This window comes from Brassica napus, chromosome C3, assembly GCF_020379485.1.
Source record: "Brassica napus cultivar Da-Ae chromosome C3, Da-Ae, whole genome shotgun sequence".
NCBI lineage: Eukaryota > Viridiplantae > Streptophyta > Magnoliopsida > Brassicales > Brassicaceae > Brassica > Brassica napus.
Genome location: NC_063446.1, coordinates 56,248,200 through 56,264,571, shown reverse-complemented (window position 1 = coordinate 56,264,571; position 16,372 = coordinate 56,248,200). Strand labels below are relative to the sequence as shown.

Below are 16,372 nucleotides of genomic sequence, written 5' to 3'. Positions count from 1 at the left end.
CTTTTCCCATTTTTTCAGATCATCTTTTCCGTCAATCTCCTTTTTCTCTCTGAATCAGTTTCTCACACACATGAATACTTCAAGGCGACATTCATACGGGGTGCCATCTATGTGCTGGTACGGGAAAGGGGTTGTGATATTCTATTCTAGAACTGATGACAATCCTTACCGACGGTTCTATAGATGTGAAATAGGGGCACAAGTTCATAGTCTTGATTTGTTTTTCGATTCAATTACCGATTTGTTATGTTCTTTTTCTGTCTGATTCAATTTTCGATTTGTTTTTCGATTAAATTACTGTTTCTATGTAGCGAAAGAAGGAAAATCATTTATTTAAGTGGGTTGATGAGGCCTTGCTTGATGAAATTCGAAGGGTGGAGGCTGAGCAAGGGAGAATTGTAGAAGAGATTGAAGATCTGAAAAGTAGTATCACACAGACAATAGAAGAAGAAGTTAGGAAGCAGAAAAAATCACTCGAATTAGGTTGCTTAGGAAGCATTCTATGGCTTTTTGGAAGATTAAGGAGCCAAGAATGAGTGAAATCTGTCTAATGGTTCTAAGTATTTTCTTCTTAGTGTTTTCTTGTCGTCTTTACCAGTCTATTGGTTCTTTGTATTGGCTTCAATTTGTGTTTTGTTGTTACAATGTTTGAGTCGACTTTACCAGTCAAGTGGTTCTTAATATTTTGTGCTCAGTGTTCTGTTCTTACAATCCACCTTTCTTGTTTAAAACTCGGACATCAGCTATTGTCAAACAAACTCAAACTCAAACTCAAAAGCATAACTGAACAAAACATAACTAAACAAACATAGAGATAGAGAAGTGTGGAGAAAATAATGCCAATGTATAACAATGAAACTAAGAAAAAAACCATATGAGAATTATCCAAAGTATAACAATCAAAATGAAAACAAAGTTGATAGTTTTTAGAAGAAAAAACCATACGAGACAATGCAATACTGCACTTTCAAATACCACAACTTGCATACTTGAACATACCAACCTGTAACACAAACAACCATACATGAAACACAATTAAATCGAGCTTGAAAAACATATAAACGAACTGGCTATATAAGCTGACCCTTACCATATGTGACTGGCTATATAGGTATTTTACAAGTTGTTCTGTTGTGCCCACTGATACCACATCTACTACACTTGCGAGGCTGCCTCTTTTGTGATGTTTGCGATGACCGAATTTTATCTTCAACAGTTTCATATCTGCGTTTTCTATTCCTTCCAACTGATTTTCTTGACTCTGTTGGTAGCACATTGACTTCGACAACATCTTCTGGTATAGACCAAGCATCCTCAGGAACAGCAATAGGATTGATGCTTTCATGATAAGCTTCTCGCCAAGCTTCTGTAGTGTAAAATAAATCAGTCAATGTGTGTTGCTGTCTGCCAACATGAAAACCAGCTTTAATTGTGTGCCGACAAGGTATCTTCATCATGTTGTACTTCCCACATGAGCAAGTACGTCTATCCAAATCAACTAAACAGTTGATTTTATCACCTCTAACAAGCAATCGACCATCGCTGACATGGTAAACTGCAAATGTTTTGCCTTTCTTGGTTTTCCTTTCAATCTTTTTCTCCACATCTTTGGTGAGAGGATGATTATGCTTTGAAATCTTTTTCTTACGGTTACAAAACCACCGAGTCAACATTTCCCTGACACTGTCCAACAAGGGAATGATTGGATACTCTCTCGGCGAACGCAAAGCAGAGTTGATGGATTCGGCAGGCTTGGTTGTCCTTATGTCATATCTATATCCAGAGAATTGACATCTTGCCCACTTTTGGACTTCAACATCCCTTAGGTATTTTCCAATTGCCGGACTGATATTGCACACATTAGCAAATGTCTTTTCAAAATCAGCAACTCTATAAACCTTGGACGCCTTTGCAACCAACCCAACAAGTCCTTTCCCATGGTAATATGTTACCACATTATTCAACAAATGATGAATGCAAATACCATGTTTAGCTAGTGGGTACACAGTCTCAAGCGCCTTAGCAATGGCCGCATGTCTGTCCGAAATAAAAGCCAAATGATGATCATCAGCAATGACAATATTTAGTTGTCTCATAAACCATTCCCAAGAATTTTCATTCTCTGAGTCGACTACTCCGAATGCAAGAGGATACAAATTAGAATTTCCGTCTACAGCAGTAGCAACCAGTAGAACTCCTTTGTATTTGTTCTTCAGAAAAGTGCCATCAACCACAATAACCCTCCTTATGACTCTGTTAAATCCTCGTATTGATTGCCCAAATGCAATAAACAGGTACTGAAATCTCCCTTTGCTGTCAATCTCATAAGATGAATGTGTACCCGGATTAGCCTCTCTCAGCATGTGCAAGTATTTCGGTATTTTTCCATAACTTTTCTCCGGAATACCTCTAACTGCACTAACCGCATATTCACGAGCATCCCATGCTAAAGATTTCGTGATCTCACAGCCATGATCCATACGCATAATCTGAATTATATCATTGCATTTCGGCCCTTCCTTAACGCCTTCATACCTATGCATAATCAGACTGCCTATAGTTTTGGCCGAAGCAGTCTTACCTGGTTTGGTTTTGCTTGAAGGTGCGCATGTATGTTCACCGACATACTTTTTAATAATGAAATATGTAGAATCCTTCAAACACTCTGCTCGAACACACCAATTGCATGCATTATCCTCACATCTAACATACCAAAGTTGTCTATTCGTTTTGATAACCTCGTAGTGAAAGTTATGCTTCATTGCACATATCTCGAAAGTCGCCTTCAGCAAAGTTTTGTTCTCAAACAATTGTCCCTTCTTAACAACATTGAGCAGAGAATACTTTGACATATTATGTTTGTCCTCTTTGGCCGAGATCATGGTATCAACATCATAGGCATCCTCATCAACTTCGACTCTTCTAATCTTTTCTTTCTTTTTCTCGCACTGCCTCTCAACAAACACAGGAGCTGGTTCGTTCCCCCTACCAACCGAGTTTCCCTCCTCTTGAGCAGTACTTGAATCAGCTGGCAACTTGTTAAGATCAAAGTCTGGTTCATTCAGATTCTCAACTTTGACCTTAGATTTTACACACAATTGAGTAGAAACACACTTTTGAACAAAACCAACAAAATTCTGAAGCTGCCGATCATTTGCAATGATTACAGGTGGACATGTTGATGTATTGATCAACTCAGTAGGTAGATAACTCAACTCCAAATCGGGTAAGCTATCTTCTTCCATATCAAAATCCTCCAAAACCATTCTTTTAAAAACCTCTAAGGTAGAAATTGATTCCAATAACAGTAGCCTAGCCCCTTTCTCATCAGCCGAAAAAACCCATCCTGTGGTTGCTCCAAACTCCCAAACACCACATGTTGTATAGATATGCATCATAGAACAAGAGTTTGTGAAAATCACAAGACAAACTATAGAGAAATCATGGGGAAATCATAGATTGGTGAAGAAGAACATTCAAAATCGTTTTTTTTTTAATTTTTCACGAAGCAAATCAATGAAAACAAGTTTTAGGAAGTTAGAATATTTTTAGAATATTTTTAAAACTGCAACTTCCTTAATTTTCAAAAATTCAATTATTTTTATCCGTAGAAGGCACCTTCTACACTGTGTAGAACATAACAAAATTCCAGAATGTAATTTCTACACTGTCTGGACGTTCGTGTATGTTTTAGATTTTTCATTCCGGATGACTTAGAATACTCCATAAAAGTAGAAAGATCCTTCTAAATAAAAGTAGTGATCATTACAAATAGTAGAATTCGTATTCCCCATATTTAGAATTATAGTAAAAAGTAGTTTGTACGTTCTAAAAATAGTAGATGGATATGTTCATTCTAGAATTCATTTTCTACTTACCCATTTTCTGTAGAAGCGGAATTCTACTTTTAGTAGAACGTAATTTGAAAACATTATTTATTATGTTTTTCAACCAAAAAAAAAATATGTTTGTGTAAATGGGTGTTTTATTAATTGTTTATATTTTTAATAATTTTTTTGATTCTTATAGCTATTTATTTCATTAATTTTAACATATGGAAAGGGTAAAAGGGAGAAAATATGGTAAAAAATAGATTTATACCATAGGGACAACTATGCTGTTTTTTTGTTCTCTTTTGACAAATTTCCCTACTTTTTTTTCTTTGTTCAGCTTTTATATATATTGGAACTTATTTGACTTCGACGAACCAACTCCTCTTTGCTGCTTCTTTGTTTTTGTGTGCTGCAATGGCATGACGTTAGTTTGTATGTTTATTTTTGAAACACATCAGTCTGTATGTTATATAGGTTGTTTTGGAGAAAAATTGTAACTTTATGAAAACTGAATATATTTTCTCATTGTTCTTAGAAGATTACAATAGAGGCTCTTATATATTGTTCAGAGAGACTCTCAAACCCTAGTGTCATGCCTTAATCTAGTTACACGTAAAGCACTCTAAACCGTTAGTTACATGACACAAGAGGAGCGTATTGGTTGTGCAGGTCCACAGCCCCAGCTGGCTCCACCTTCTTCCTTACCGTACTTCTTTGTCTGCACTTCATCACGTCATCACTTGAAACACCTTTTACCGCCTTCAGACATGGGCCTTTATTCTCTCTTCCTTCGAAGCCCATCTGAGTATCTTTATCTTGGCCCACACTCTTCATCTCTTCTTCATCCTCTGTTTTCTTCATATTACTTACACTACCCCGCAAACTTGGAAGTTGTAGAGTACCAACGCCAAGTTTGTTCCTCAGTCTGGTGAACGCCAGTCTCGGTAGAGATTTGGTGAATATATCAGCGAGCTGATCATCAGCCGGGATATGATACACTTCAACCAAACCAAGTGCAACTCTCTCCCTGATGTAATGATAGTCAAGCTCCATATGTTTTGTACGACCATGGAAACCAGGATTTTCCGCTAAGTGAACCGCTGAAAGATTATCACACCGGAGACGAGCTGGTTCAGGTTGATAGATGTGGAGTTCACGAAGGATGTAGCTCAGCCAAGTCAATTCGCAAGCAGTCTGAGCAAGAGCACGGTACTCAGCTTCCGAAGAGGACAGAGAGACAGTAGGCTGGCGCTTGGCGCACCATGAGACGACATTAGGACCAAGTAAGGCACAGAACCCAGTTGTTGACCTCTGTGTGTCATGGCACCCAGCCCAATCACTGTCACTAAACGCGGAGAGAGACAGCGATGTGTGTCTGAACAAATGAAGCCCATACTGAGTTGTGCCTCTAATGTAATGCAAGATCCTCTTCTGTAAGTTGAAATCACTCATAGTAGGTGAGTGCATCCGTTGGCATACAAAGTTAACCGCAAATTGAATATCAGGGCGTGTTAAGGTGAGATATTGTAGTTTCCCGGCAAGACTACGGAAGAATGTAGGTTAAGGAAACAACACTGTATCTTTGAATACCTCATCAAGGCGTGAAGGCAGAGGCGTAGGCATTGGACTCGCTGCAGCCATCCCCGCTTTAAATAAAATCTCCTCTGCATATGTAGTCTGATTGAGAAACAGTCCCTGATCATGATACTGAGCTTGAATTCCCAAGAAATAGTGAATTTCTCCCAGATCCTTCATGGCAAAGGTATTACTCAAGTCATCAACCAGGCGCGTTATCAACTCGGACGAGGTACCAGTGAGTAAAACGTCGTCAACATAGAGCAAAAGTACCATGCTTTGACCCTTGCAGTGATACGTAAATAAAGACGGGTCTGCAGGGCTACACTTGAAGCCAAACTCCAATAAAAAATTGGTAAACTTATTGAACCAGGCCCGAGGTGCTTGTTTCAAACCATAGAGCGCCTTATGCAACCTGCAGACATAATCAGGATGCGACTTATCTTCAAAGCCAGGAGGTTGTTCGATGAACACCTCTTCTTGTAACTCCCCATGTAAAAAGGCATTTTTTACATCAAACTGGCGCACCTTCCAATTCTTAGACACATTAACATTCAAAACTACCCTGATAGTTGAAGTTCGAACCACTGGACTGTATGTATCAACAAAATCAACGCCTTCTTCCTGCTCATACCCTCTAGCAACCAGTCGCGACTTTAGTTTATCTGGAGTTCCATCAGCTTTGAGTTTCACAGTATGAATCCACCTGCAACCCAAAACATGCATTCCAGGCAGTCGAGGAACCAAAGACATCGTCTCATTTTGATTTTGCGCATCCATCTCCTCTTGCATTGAGTTCGTCCAGCCAGGATCCTTCAATGCAGCGGCGATAGTCTTCGGAATGGGTGGAATATTTGTTCTAGTGAGTAGAGCATACCGAGGATTCGGTTTGCGTATTCCATGTTGCAGACGTGTAGTCATCTGATGGAGACGAGGCGGTTGTGCTGCAGCAACAGGCACTGTCCTATCTTCTGAAGATTCAGACCGTTCTCCACTTGGTTCATTCCTCTCAGGTGTGTGGACAGAGTGATCATACTCCTCTCTGGTAGAGAGACTTGGAGATGTCACACCAAGATTCTCAACTTGTGGTGAATTGACAGATTGTTGAGAGGAGTTGGTTCTCTGAACTGTAGGTAATAGTGTGGGTGAAGTAGGGGCTGACTGTCACGCCTGTAATAAGGGCGTACTGAGAGGAACCACATAGTATTTATACCGATTCTCAAATGGAAACACATCTTCATCAAAAATAACATGGCGGGAGATATAGATACGACCAGTGGGAGGATACAAACAGCGATACCCCTTGTATTGAGAATGATAGCCAAGAAAGATACACTGCAATGATCTTGGATCAAACTTGTTTTGCCCATAAGACCGTAAGCAAGGATAACAGGCTGATCCAAAGACTCGCAAGAAAGAATAGTCAGGTTTCAAGTTGTTGATCAATTCATAAGGTGACTTGAAACCAACCACAGCAGAAGGAAGTAAGTTACTAACATAATTGGCAGTGTAGTAAGCTTCGACCCAGTATTTAAATGGGGTTTTACTCTGACACATCATCGCTAGTGCAAGTTCAGTAAGGTGCCTATGCTTACGTTCGGCGAGACCATTCTGCTGCGGCGTCGAGGGACATGAAAGTTGGTGATGAATGCCACACGAAGCCAGGTGATGCTTGAAGGCATTACTTGTAAACTCTCCCCCACCATCACTCTGGAACTGTTTAATTTTTCGACCGTAATGATTCTCAACTAGCTTTTGAAACGCCACAAAGACTTGATAGAACTCAGACTTTGTTTTTAAAGGAAACAACCACGAGAATCGAGAGAAATCATCAACCAAAATAGCATAATACTTGAATCCTTGGTTTGATACAATACAACAGGAGATGGCCCCCAAAGATCACAGTGAATACGATCTAGGGGCGCCACAGCAGTTGATAAAGAAGTAAAAAACGGTAGCCTAGCGCTCTTCCCCATCTGGCAAGGCTCACAAATGGAGGATGTGCTGCTCTTATTTGTTGATATGACCTTGCTGCTCTTGAGATGCTGAAGAACCTGAGGATTTGAATGCGCCAGACGATGATGCCACACCAACTCACTTGCTGTCACCTGTCTATTAGAGTAAAACGCAACAAACTCGGCATTCTTCAGCTTATAGAGATCCTCATGACGAGGTCCTTTGGTCACTACTCTCTGAGAGTTGAGATCAATCACATATACCCAGTTAGAGTAAAAAAACACACCACAAGGATAGTCATCACATAACTTAGAGATAGAGAGCAATGGTTTTTGGATTCCAGGGCACACAAGAACATCGAGTAAAGGAATACTACCTTGTGGAGTAGTAATGACCGTTGATCCAACATGAGTGATAGGCAGTTGATGTCCATTGCCGACCATCACAGATTCAGGTCCGTGATAAGGTGACACATTCTAAAGAGCAGAAGCATGAGCGGTGATATGAGCTGTAGCTGCAGAGTCAGGATACCACTCTCCACCTACTGTGTCTGAGACCTGGATCGCAGCTAGAGCTTTTGGAATATCAGTACTTTGATATGCGTTGTCAAAGCGGTTCCAGCACTTCAGAGCCGAGTGTCCTACTCGTCCACAAATCTGAAATGTTGGTCGGTTGCTATCACTTCCCTGAGCTTGATTCCAGCCAGAGGAGTTAACCTGTTGAGAAAATCCTCTGCCTCTGGTTGAGAAACCTCCGCCACGACGTCTGGCACCAAACCTACCACCATTGTAATCACGACCACGCTGATTACCATTGTACCCGGTCCGCTGTGTCTGAAAGGCTGTGAAAGGAGTAACCTCAGCTGGAGTTTCATACGACTGCAGTCTTGTGTGAAACCCAGTAACTTCAGAGACCACATCTGAGAATGTAGGAGGCGGATACCGAGACATAGAACTCTGAATAACTGTAGAGAAAGGGTCATAATCTCTAGAGAGACCATTCAGAAACGTGAAAACCTTCATATACTCATCTACCGGCCTTCCAATAGAGCTCAGTTGATCACATAACGCCCTAAACTCCCGACAGTAGACCAAGAATTCTTTACCTCGAGTGGAAAGGAGTTGGAGTCGACGACGAAGGTCAAACTCTCTAGCCACTGAGCTCTTGTTAAAGTTGTCTGCAAGCGCAAGCCACACTTCCTGCGATGTGGTTAAGGTATGAAAATAACCCAAAGCTTCCTCTTTCAGAGTACCAAACAACCACGATTTCACTAACTGATCCGTACACGTCCACGCTTCAAAGTCTGGATTCGGATTCACCACTTGAACTTCATTCTCTACAACCGTTACTGTTGCTTCAGGAGCCTCCACTTGCCCCGTAACAAAACCTAGAAGCTTCTGACTACTCAACAAAGCTTCAAACTGTGTCTTCCACAGAAGATAGTTGCTCTCACTCAACTTGAGAGTCACCGAACTCGTCACATGTAGACCCGTCGGAAACGGGTAAGGACCATTTGGAGCTTCTTCAGCCATTTGAGCGACCTGTTAGGGTTCTTATTGCTCTAATACCATGATAAAAACTGTAACTTTATGAAAACTGAATATATTTTCTCATTGTTCTTAGAAGATTACAATAGAGGCTCTTATATATTGTTCAGAGAGACTCTCAAACCCTAGTGTCATGCCTTAATCTAGTTACACGTAAAGCAATCTAAACCGTTAGTTACATGACACAAGAGGAGCGTATTGGTTGTGCAGGACCACAGCCCCAGCTGGCTCCACCTTCTTCCTTACCGTACTTCTTTGTCTGCACTTCATCACGTCATCACTTGAAACACCTTTTACCGCCTTCAGACATGGGCCTTTATTCTCTCTTCCTTCGAAGCCCATCTGAGTATCTTTGTCTTGGCCCACACTCTTCATCTCTTCTTCATCCTCTGTTTTCTTCATATTACTTACAGTTTTTGTGTACTGCAATGGCATGACGGGACGTGTGTATGTTTTATAGTTGTTTGCGTATATGTCAACTTCGTCATAATTTTCCATAAGTTCTTTACTAAATAAGGAACTGAAGCTAAGATATATAAATACAAAGATGAAAATTTCACATTCACGATGATCTATACATTATGAAAAAGACAAATATTAATCTATATAACGACCATATGACTTGGTTGAATTATAATTTCAAGTGGTATTAGATTCTTTTTGGAAACAAATTTTGTAAATCAAATTTGAAAACTATATAAAGAGTCTTCAAATTTCAATTACGTATTATTTCCAATTCAAATTGGTGTTTGGTTTAAAATCTTTCAATGTTTTGTATATAAAAGCCTGACTAAGAAATCAAACTGAAAATTAAACATGTGATATAAATATAAAATATACACATTATTACACATATGCTAAGCATCTAAGGGTTCTGAAACTCCATATAATTAAACATAGTAAAAAAGAATCATGTAATATACATTCTGAGAACTTAAAATAATTTTATAAATTATTTTCTTCAAATGATAACAGAAAATGTATATTTTCTTAATTTACATCTTTGAGCTCCAAGGTGATTAGTTTTAGTGATTTTATATTGTAGTAATCAAATAGTATTCCATAAGAGTATATTGAGTAAGTAGGTAAATATAGTCATGCTTTTTAAAATTGTTTTAATGTTAGGTAATGGAACATAACACGCCAAGAAGTAAACATTCACCCAAGGCTTGGGGATAGGCAATTATATAGACATTCACTTTGTTGTTTTTGAACAATTGTATTACAAGAAACGCCTGGTGAAAAAAAAAACATCTGGTGAATGCTGCACTTGAAGAATAAGAAATATTTGTTTCATGGTTCGGAGAAGAACAATGGGATTTTACAGTTTATAGATTGTCAATTTGTTTTTTTTCGGTTTTGTATTCCTATGCAGAATTTTATTATTGCTTGAAAAAGCTAAATTTTATCTTTATATAATGACTTAAGTACTAAGGAATGTAAAATAATACTCAACAATTCAAACTGTTCAAGATTTAAGCTTAAGTAACAAATAATAGTTTTGGTTTCCTCAACTCCCAAATAGAATTTCATCTATGGTTTTATATCAAGATGGCCACTTAATATTCTGTTTTTAGTAACACATATACAGTAAAGAAAAATACAATACATTATTTATTTGATATGAGTAAGTGGGTGAAATAAAGAATTTAATGAATAAAATAATTTAACCAAAAACATATGCAGTAAATTATAATTAATTAGTTTTAATATGATAAGTAATAATTTAATGGATCATTTTAAGTAGAAGCCCAAAAGATAAAAAAATTTACTTATGCTAAATATTTAACATTAATAATATGAATATTAAGAATTCACACTCTTAACTAAAATAAACAAACTTCCTATTGCATATATTTTGTTTGATGAACATTAAATTTTATGTCTGTATATATAATACACAAACATTATCATAATAATTAAAGAAAACTAAATATAAAAGGAGATAAAAGTATTAGACAACATAAATGACAAATGACAGATAATAAATAACTAAAAAATATAATATACACAATTAAAATAATTATTTATTTTTATATTTGATGAATATTTAAGTTTTTTGGATCAAAAAATTTCCAAACACTATTACAATACTATACTTCTCATATATTTAAATAGTGTACATTTAATAATTAACACAAGTTTCAATAAGAATTGCTAAAAGTTATAGAAATATAAATATGAGACACAACAACAAACAAAAAAGTGAAATTCATAAATTCAAAAAATCACTATGAAATAACCATTACCAAAATATTTTGTAACTTTATTTTACCAAAATATAAGTTTTTAACTTTCTATTACCAAAGAAGGAATCAAAACTCTTTATGTGATTTTTTGGAAAGAGATTCGCAGGTTGTCTACCAAAAATTTTAAAAAGTAAGAAATTATAGTTTTTTAGACCATACCAAGTCCTTACGTAATTCATTTGGTAACAAATTGAACCATTTTGAATAAACAATGACGCTTATAAATCTTTCAAACTCATGAAGTCACATACTAATGCCCTTTCTCAAAACAAAAGTCACATACTATCATTCTTTTTTCTCTATTATGCCAAAAGTAAAATTGATATTCTAATTTTCCTTTTTCTTGTGGGTTACTTCAATTTAAAATATTTAGTTTTTTTTTTGACATCTATAAAATATTTAATTTTAAGTGAATATACAACTACTCAAAACTTAGAGTAACAATGACTACCATGTCATATAAAATTATAACATACGAAAACTTTGTTAAAGTTTTAAATGAAACAATTCATTCTCTAAATGTTGGAACCTTATGTGAATTTTATGATATATACATACAGAATAAATATGAAAATATACTTCAAATATAAAAGAAAATAAAACAAGTAAAACAGAATACTAAAAAAACATTTGTACAAAAAATTATAGTATATAATCCGCGCGTAGCGCGGAAAAGACTTCTAGTTTTTATAATCTTTGATTCTAAGTACTGTATAAGCCACCTTTATTAACCGACAGAATACAAAATGACAATGCAATAAGTCTCATAGCCAAGACTCTTGAAGTTTTTGTACAAATAATTAACAGTAACAAAACGCAATTTCCTTCCTTAATAGTTTACCATCACAATGCAATAGGTCTCATCGCTTGCATAACAAATACAATACATATATACATTGAACTCTTTTTGTTCTCTCTCGTTTTCAGGTTTTGTTCTCCTGAAAGATAAACAACATACATATCTTTTTTTTTTTCTTTTTTTCAAAACACACATATCTTCCCTTAAAGTTTACTTTGTATTATACCTCTAAACCAATCCCTTATATATTAAAAGAGAAGAATTGACATTTAATCTTTTCACACTAATATTAAACACGTGGCAGTTTCACAATGATTCTGTTTTGAGTATGCTGACGTGTCAGTCTCACAATGACGTGTCAGTCTCACAATCATTTGACAATTAATGCATTCACACACTAATTTTTTTAATTTTACATTAACGTGTTTACACTATTTTTTTCAATCAGTTTATTCTTAGTTTCTGCATTTTAACATTTGTACTAATGAATAGGTCTGGGCATAAAATCTGAAACCCGAAATCCGAACCGAACCCGAACCGAAAAATCCGACCTGTTATCCGACCCGAAACGTGAAAATACCCGAACGGGTCTTGTAGGGTGGTACAAAAAAATCCAAACCCGAAGTGTTATTAACTGAACCCGAACGGGTAACCCAAAAAATCCAAAATTAATAGTCAATATGAATATTTTGAAATATATATAAGTATTCCAATTATTAAATTCAATATTTGTGGCAATATTATATATAATAATAATAAATATTAAAATTCTAATAAATGCTTTAAGTACACAATTAGTTATAAATAAGTATTTTATAATTTGCTCATTGAAATAAAAAGGTCTACTCTCTATAAGGCAATACATATTGTTTACAAATGATGTCTGTTTTCATTCTTGGTTTAACATTTTATTATTATTTTATCAATTTTATATGTGAGAGATTAATTTTTATTTAATTTAGATATTTTTCTTTATGTTTTACTTCAAAAATTTTGTTTTTTGCTTTGGTTATATCCAAACCAAAACGATATAATCCGAATCCGTATGATATATGATTACTTTATGGGTTTTATGATGCAATACAATTTTGAACCGAACCCGAAGTGTTATTATCCGAACCCGACCCGTACTAATAAAATTTTAGTATGGGACCTAGAAGCGTAAACCGGAAAATCCGAAAACCCAAAAAACCCGATCCGAATGCCAACGGGTACCCGAACGCCCAGGCCTACTAATGAATATGAATTCTCTCTGTATAATTATAAAATAATAATATTTTGAAAGAAATAAATTATAAAATTATTAAGATTCAGAACAACTAAAATGTTTTAGACACTAAAATTTTTGTATCTTGCCGAACTTAGCCATGGTTAAGGTTTATGTACACGAATGCAATAAATAATTGTGATTGATTATGAATTAAGAAAATTAAGATAAAAAAACACTAAACACAGAGTTGGATCTTTAGTTTAGCCACATATTGTTTTTTTACAGAGTTTTCATATCAGACCAAGAATTCGAAACATAATCAGATTGTTAGAAAAAATTAGAAATCAGAAAAGCTTTAAAAGAAAAAAAGTTCATGAAATCGAGTGAAAAACATAATTCAGGTGCCGACCGAAGAGATTACATTATTTTCCACACAGTTGTAACACCTTTCACTCGATTGTATCATGTTTTATTATATTTACCAATAATTTTTTATAAGAAAATACAAGTTATTGGTTATTGACTACGTCAGTTTTGCAACATGCCCAACAATATTGACATGGCGCCCAACCATTTATATTGACATTCTTGAAGTATGATCTAATAATTATGTATGTTAAATAAACCCAAAATATTTGTTTTACATTTATTTTATTTTGTTTTATATTATTGGAAGAAAGTATGTCTGAGTAAAATATATGGATCTGAAGAATCGAACCGAAGTAGATTTGAAAGTAATACTAAACACAAATTAAAACTGATTAAATACTTAGATTAATCTAAAAATTAATATCTAGATAACCAGATCTGAATCTGACCCAAACTAAAATATTTTGAATATCAAAATATCTAAATCCGATTACATACTTAAATATGTTAATTATTTTATATATATTAGATATTAAAAATATGAAAATATTTATAAATTATCAACATAATCACAAATAAATATTTAAAAGTAACCAAAAGTATTCAAGATACTAAAAATATTTATTTGTTCTCCATCCAAATATTTAAATTGAATTAATTTTTATGTAAATTTAAATATTTAGTCTTACATTATTCAATTTTTTTTGTTTTATATTATTTTATTTTATTTTGAGGATTTAAGTATAGTTAGATTTTTGTTAAAAAATACATAATCAAAATGGATACCCGAACTCGAATCTGAATCGATCCTACTATCCAAAACCAAAATTTATAAATATTCGAATACGATTTAAATTTCTAACTTTAAAAACTTAAAATTCGAATAGATCAACATAATCTGAACAGATATATAAATGTCCATCCCTAGAAAAAGGTATACAATAAATCATTTCGTACAACATATAATAAATAATCTAATGAACTATTTCATTTCGCGCACAACCTAAAATATTATGTACTATTATATTATAAAATAATACAATCGAGATCAACATATGTTTCACGAAGCTCTTTTTTTTTTAACGCTGATTTATTATGGCATTACAATTATGAGAAAGATTACATAGACGAATTGACAACCGACAATACTACATGTCTTATGAGGATCTACGCCTAACTGCATCACTTGAGCCGTCTTATGAAGATCCACGCCTGACTGAATTTACTTTCACGAAGCTCATTATGTAAGAAAACATTGCAAAGAGATATATACTTGATGACATCAAATATTAGTTGAATTGTGGTGTTTTCATATTAAAAAAGAACAAAATCGTAACAATTTACAATTGTATATGTAACGTATATTTATTAAACATACAATATAAAGTTTCAAATATGCACCTCACTCTGCGCACGGACGCGGATATCACCTAGTAAATGTATTATATTGGTAACTTTCTGAATGGTTCAGGCTTTTCATCGACACGTACCTATCTTGATACGAGAATTAGGTTCATCTTATAAGGAACTGCTCCATATAATATCTGACCCTCCTAAGGGAAGTGAAAATTTATTGACATTGGTAAGTAGCTTCGGTGTATTCCTGTAATATATCCACGTTGGCGTCAAAATATTTTCTAATTTTGAATCATGCTCCCTGTTTGTTTTTTTTAATGTCAGGTGTTGCAAATATTGACACAAGAAGTGGCACCTTCGTCGGATTTGATTGCTACCGTAAAGCATCTATATGAAACTAAGCTAAAGGTTTGATTTGTTGTGAAGAGCTCTCTCGTATATTTTTTCTTGTGCGTATATATTTATGAAAATCAAGATTGCAAAGCCTTACAAAAAGTTGTGTTCTGCAGGATGTTTCAATTCTTATTCCGTTGCTTTCTTCACTCACTAAAGACGAGGTAATTTTCTACATTCTTTCCATGGATTCTGCTCTTTTTATTTTCCACTACTTTTTCAATGAAGAAGATGAAGGCTTGCAGTTTTTCTTTTTCTTTTACACCCTGTTAATATAACTATTCGAAAATGTGGAAATAAATAAGAACTAGTAACCATGGAAGAATTCTGAAAAATTTCTGGTCCTATAAATTGCTCATCAGTGGTAGCAATTCATGATGTAACAGGTTCTGCCTATCTTTCCCCTGCTTCTTAATCTTCCACCTGAGAAGTTCCAACTTGTACTAGCTCATATATTACAGGTATCTGCATATTCTCGTGGTTCATCCTCTAATTATATATGTCGGAACATTGTTGCATATAATTCGTTCCATTGGTTTTAGTTTCCTATTTGACATTCATACGGTGATCTTTTTTGTCTGAGAAGTGTTTCTCTCTCTGTCGGATTATATACTTTCTTCCGCTGTAACAACTTGGCAAATCGTTTTTGTTATATCTGTGATAGGGTTCTGCTCGTACCGGCCTTGCCCTCACACCTGCCGAGGTACTGATTGCTATCCACGATGTTGTTCCTGAGAAGAATGGGCCACCACTGAAAAAGGTATTTCCTGACTTTTCATCTTGTTTAGGGCTTGTTGCCTGCACTTCAAATGCTTTCGTTACCATCTCTATCTCATTTGGCTGTGGGTTGTTTTCAGATAACAGATGCATGTTCAGCTTGCTTTGAACAACGCACTGTTTTCACGCAGCAAGTCTTAGCAAAGGCTCTCGGTCAGATGGTATGTCAAAAGCGAACATATCTTTGAAAAGAACTAATGGTTTAGATATTCACATCTGCGATACTTTTTTGGTTTCAGGTTGATCGAACACCTCTGCCTTTGCTCTTCATGAGAACAGTAATTCAGGCAGTCGATGCTTTTCCTACA

General features: G+C 35.3%; 1 protein-coding gene and 1 long non-coding RNA gene across 2 annotated transcripts; one reads left to right on the top strand and one right to left on the bottom strand.

The window, feature by feature from the left end:
• Positions 1-749: 749 nt before the first annotated feature.
• On the bottom strand, positions 750-3,266 carry LOC106384531. The gene is made up of 3 exons (XM_013824482.2): positions 1,121-3,266; positions 946-1,003; positions 750-783 (listed from the first exon to the last, which is right to left on the bottom strand). Exons 1-3 carry the CDS (start codon positions 3,264-3,266, stop codon positions 750-752), a joined length of 2,238 nt encoding a protein of 745 aa, XP_013679936.2.
• A 10,434-nt stretch (positions 3,267-13,700) lies between these two features.
• Positions 13,701-16,364, top strand: LOC106387012. Its single transcript, XR_007320664.1, has 5 exons — positions 13,701-15,120; positions 15,219-15,302; positions 15,404-16,047; positions 16,145-16,225; positions 16,304-16,364. It is a non-coding gene; the product is annotated as an uncharacterized LOC106387012 (long non-coding RNA).
• The last annotated feature ends 8 nt before the right edge of the window (positions 16,365-16,372 follow it).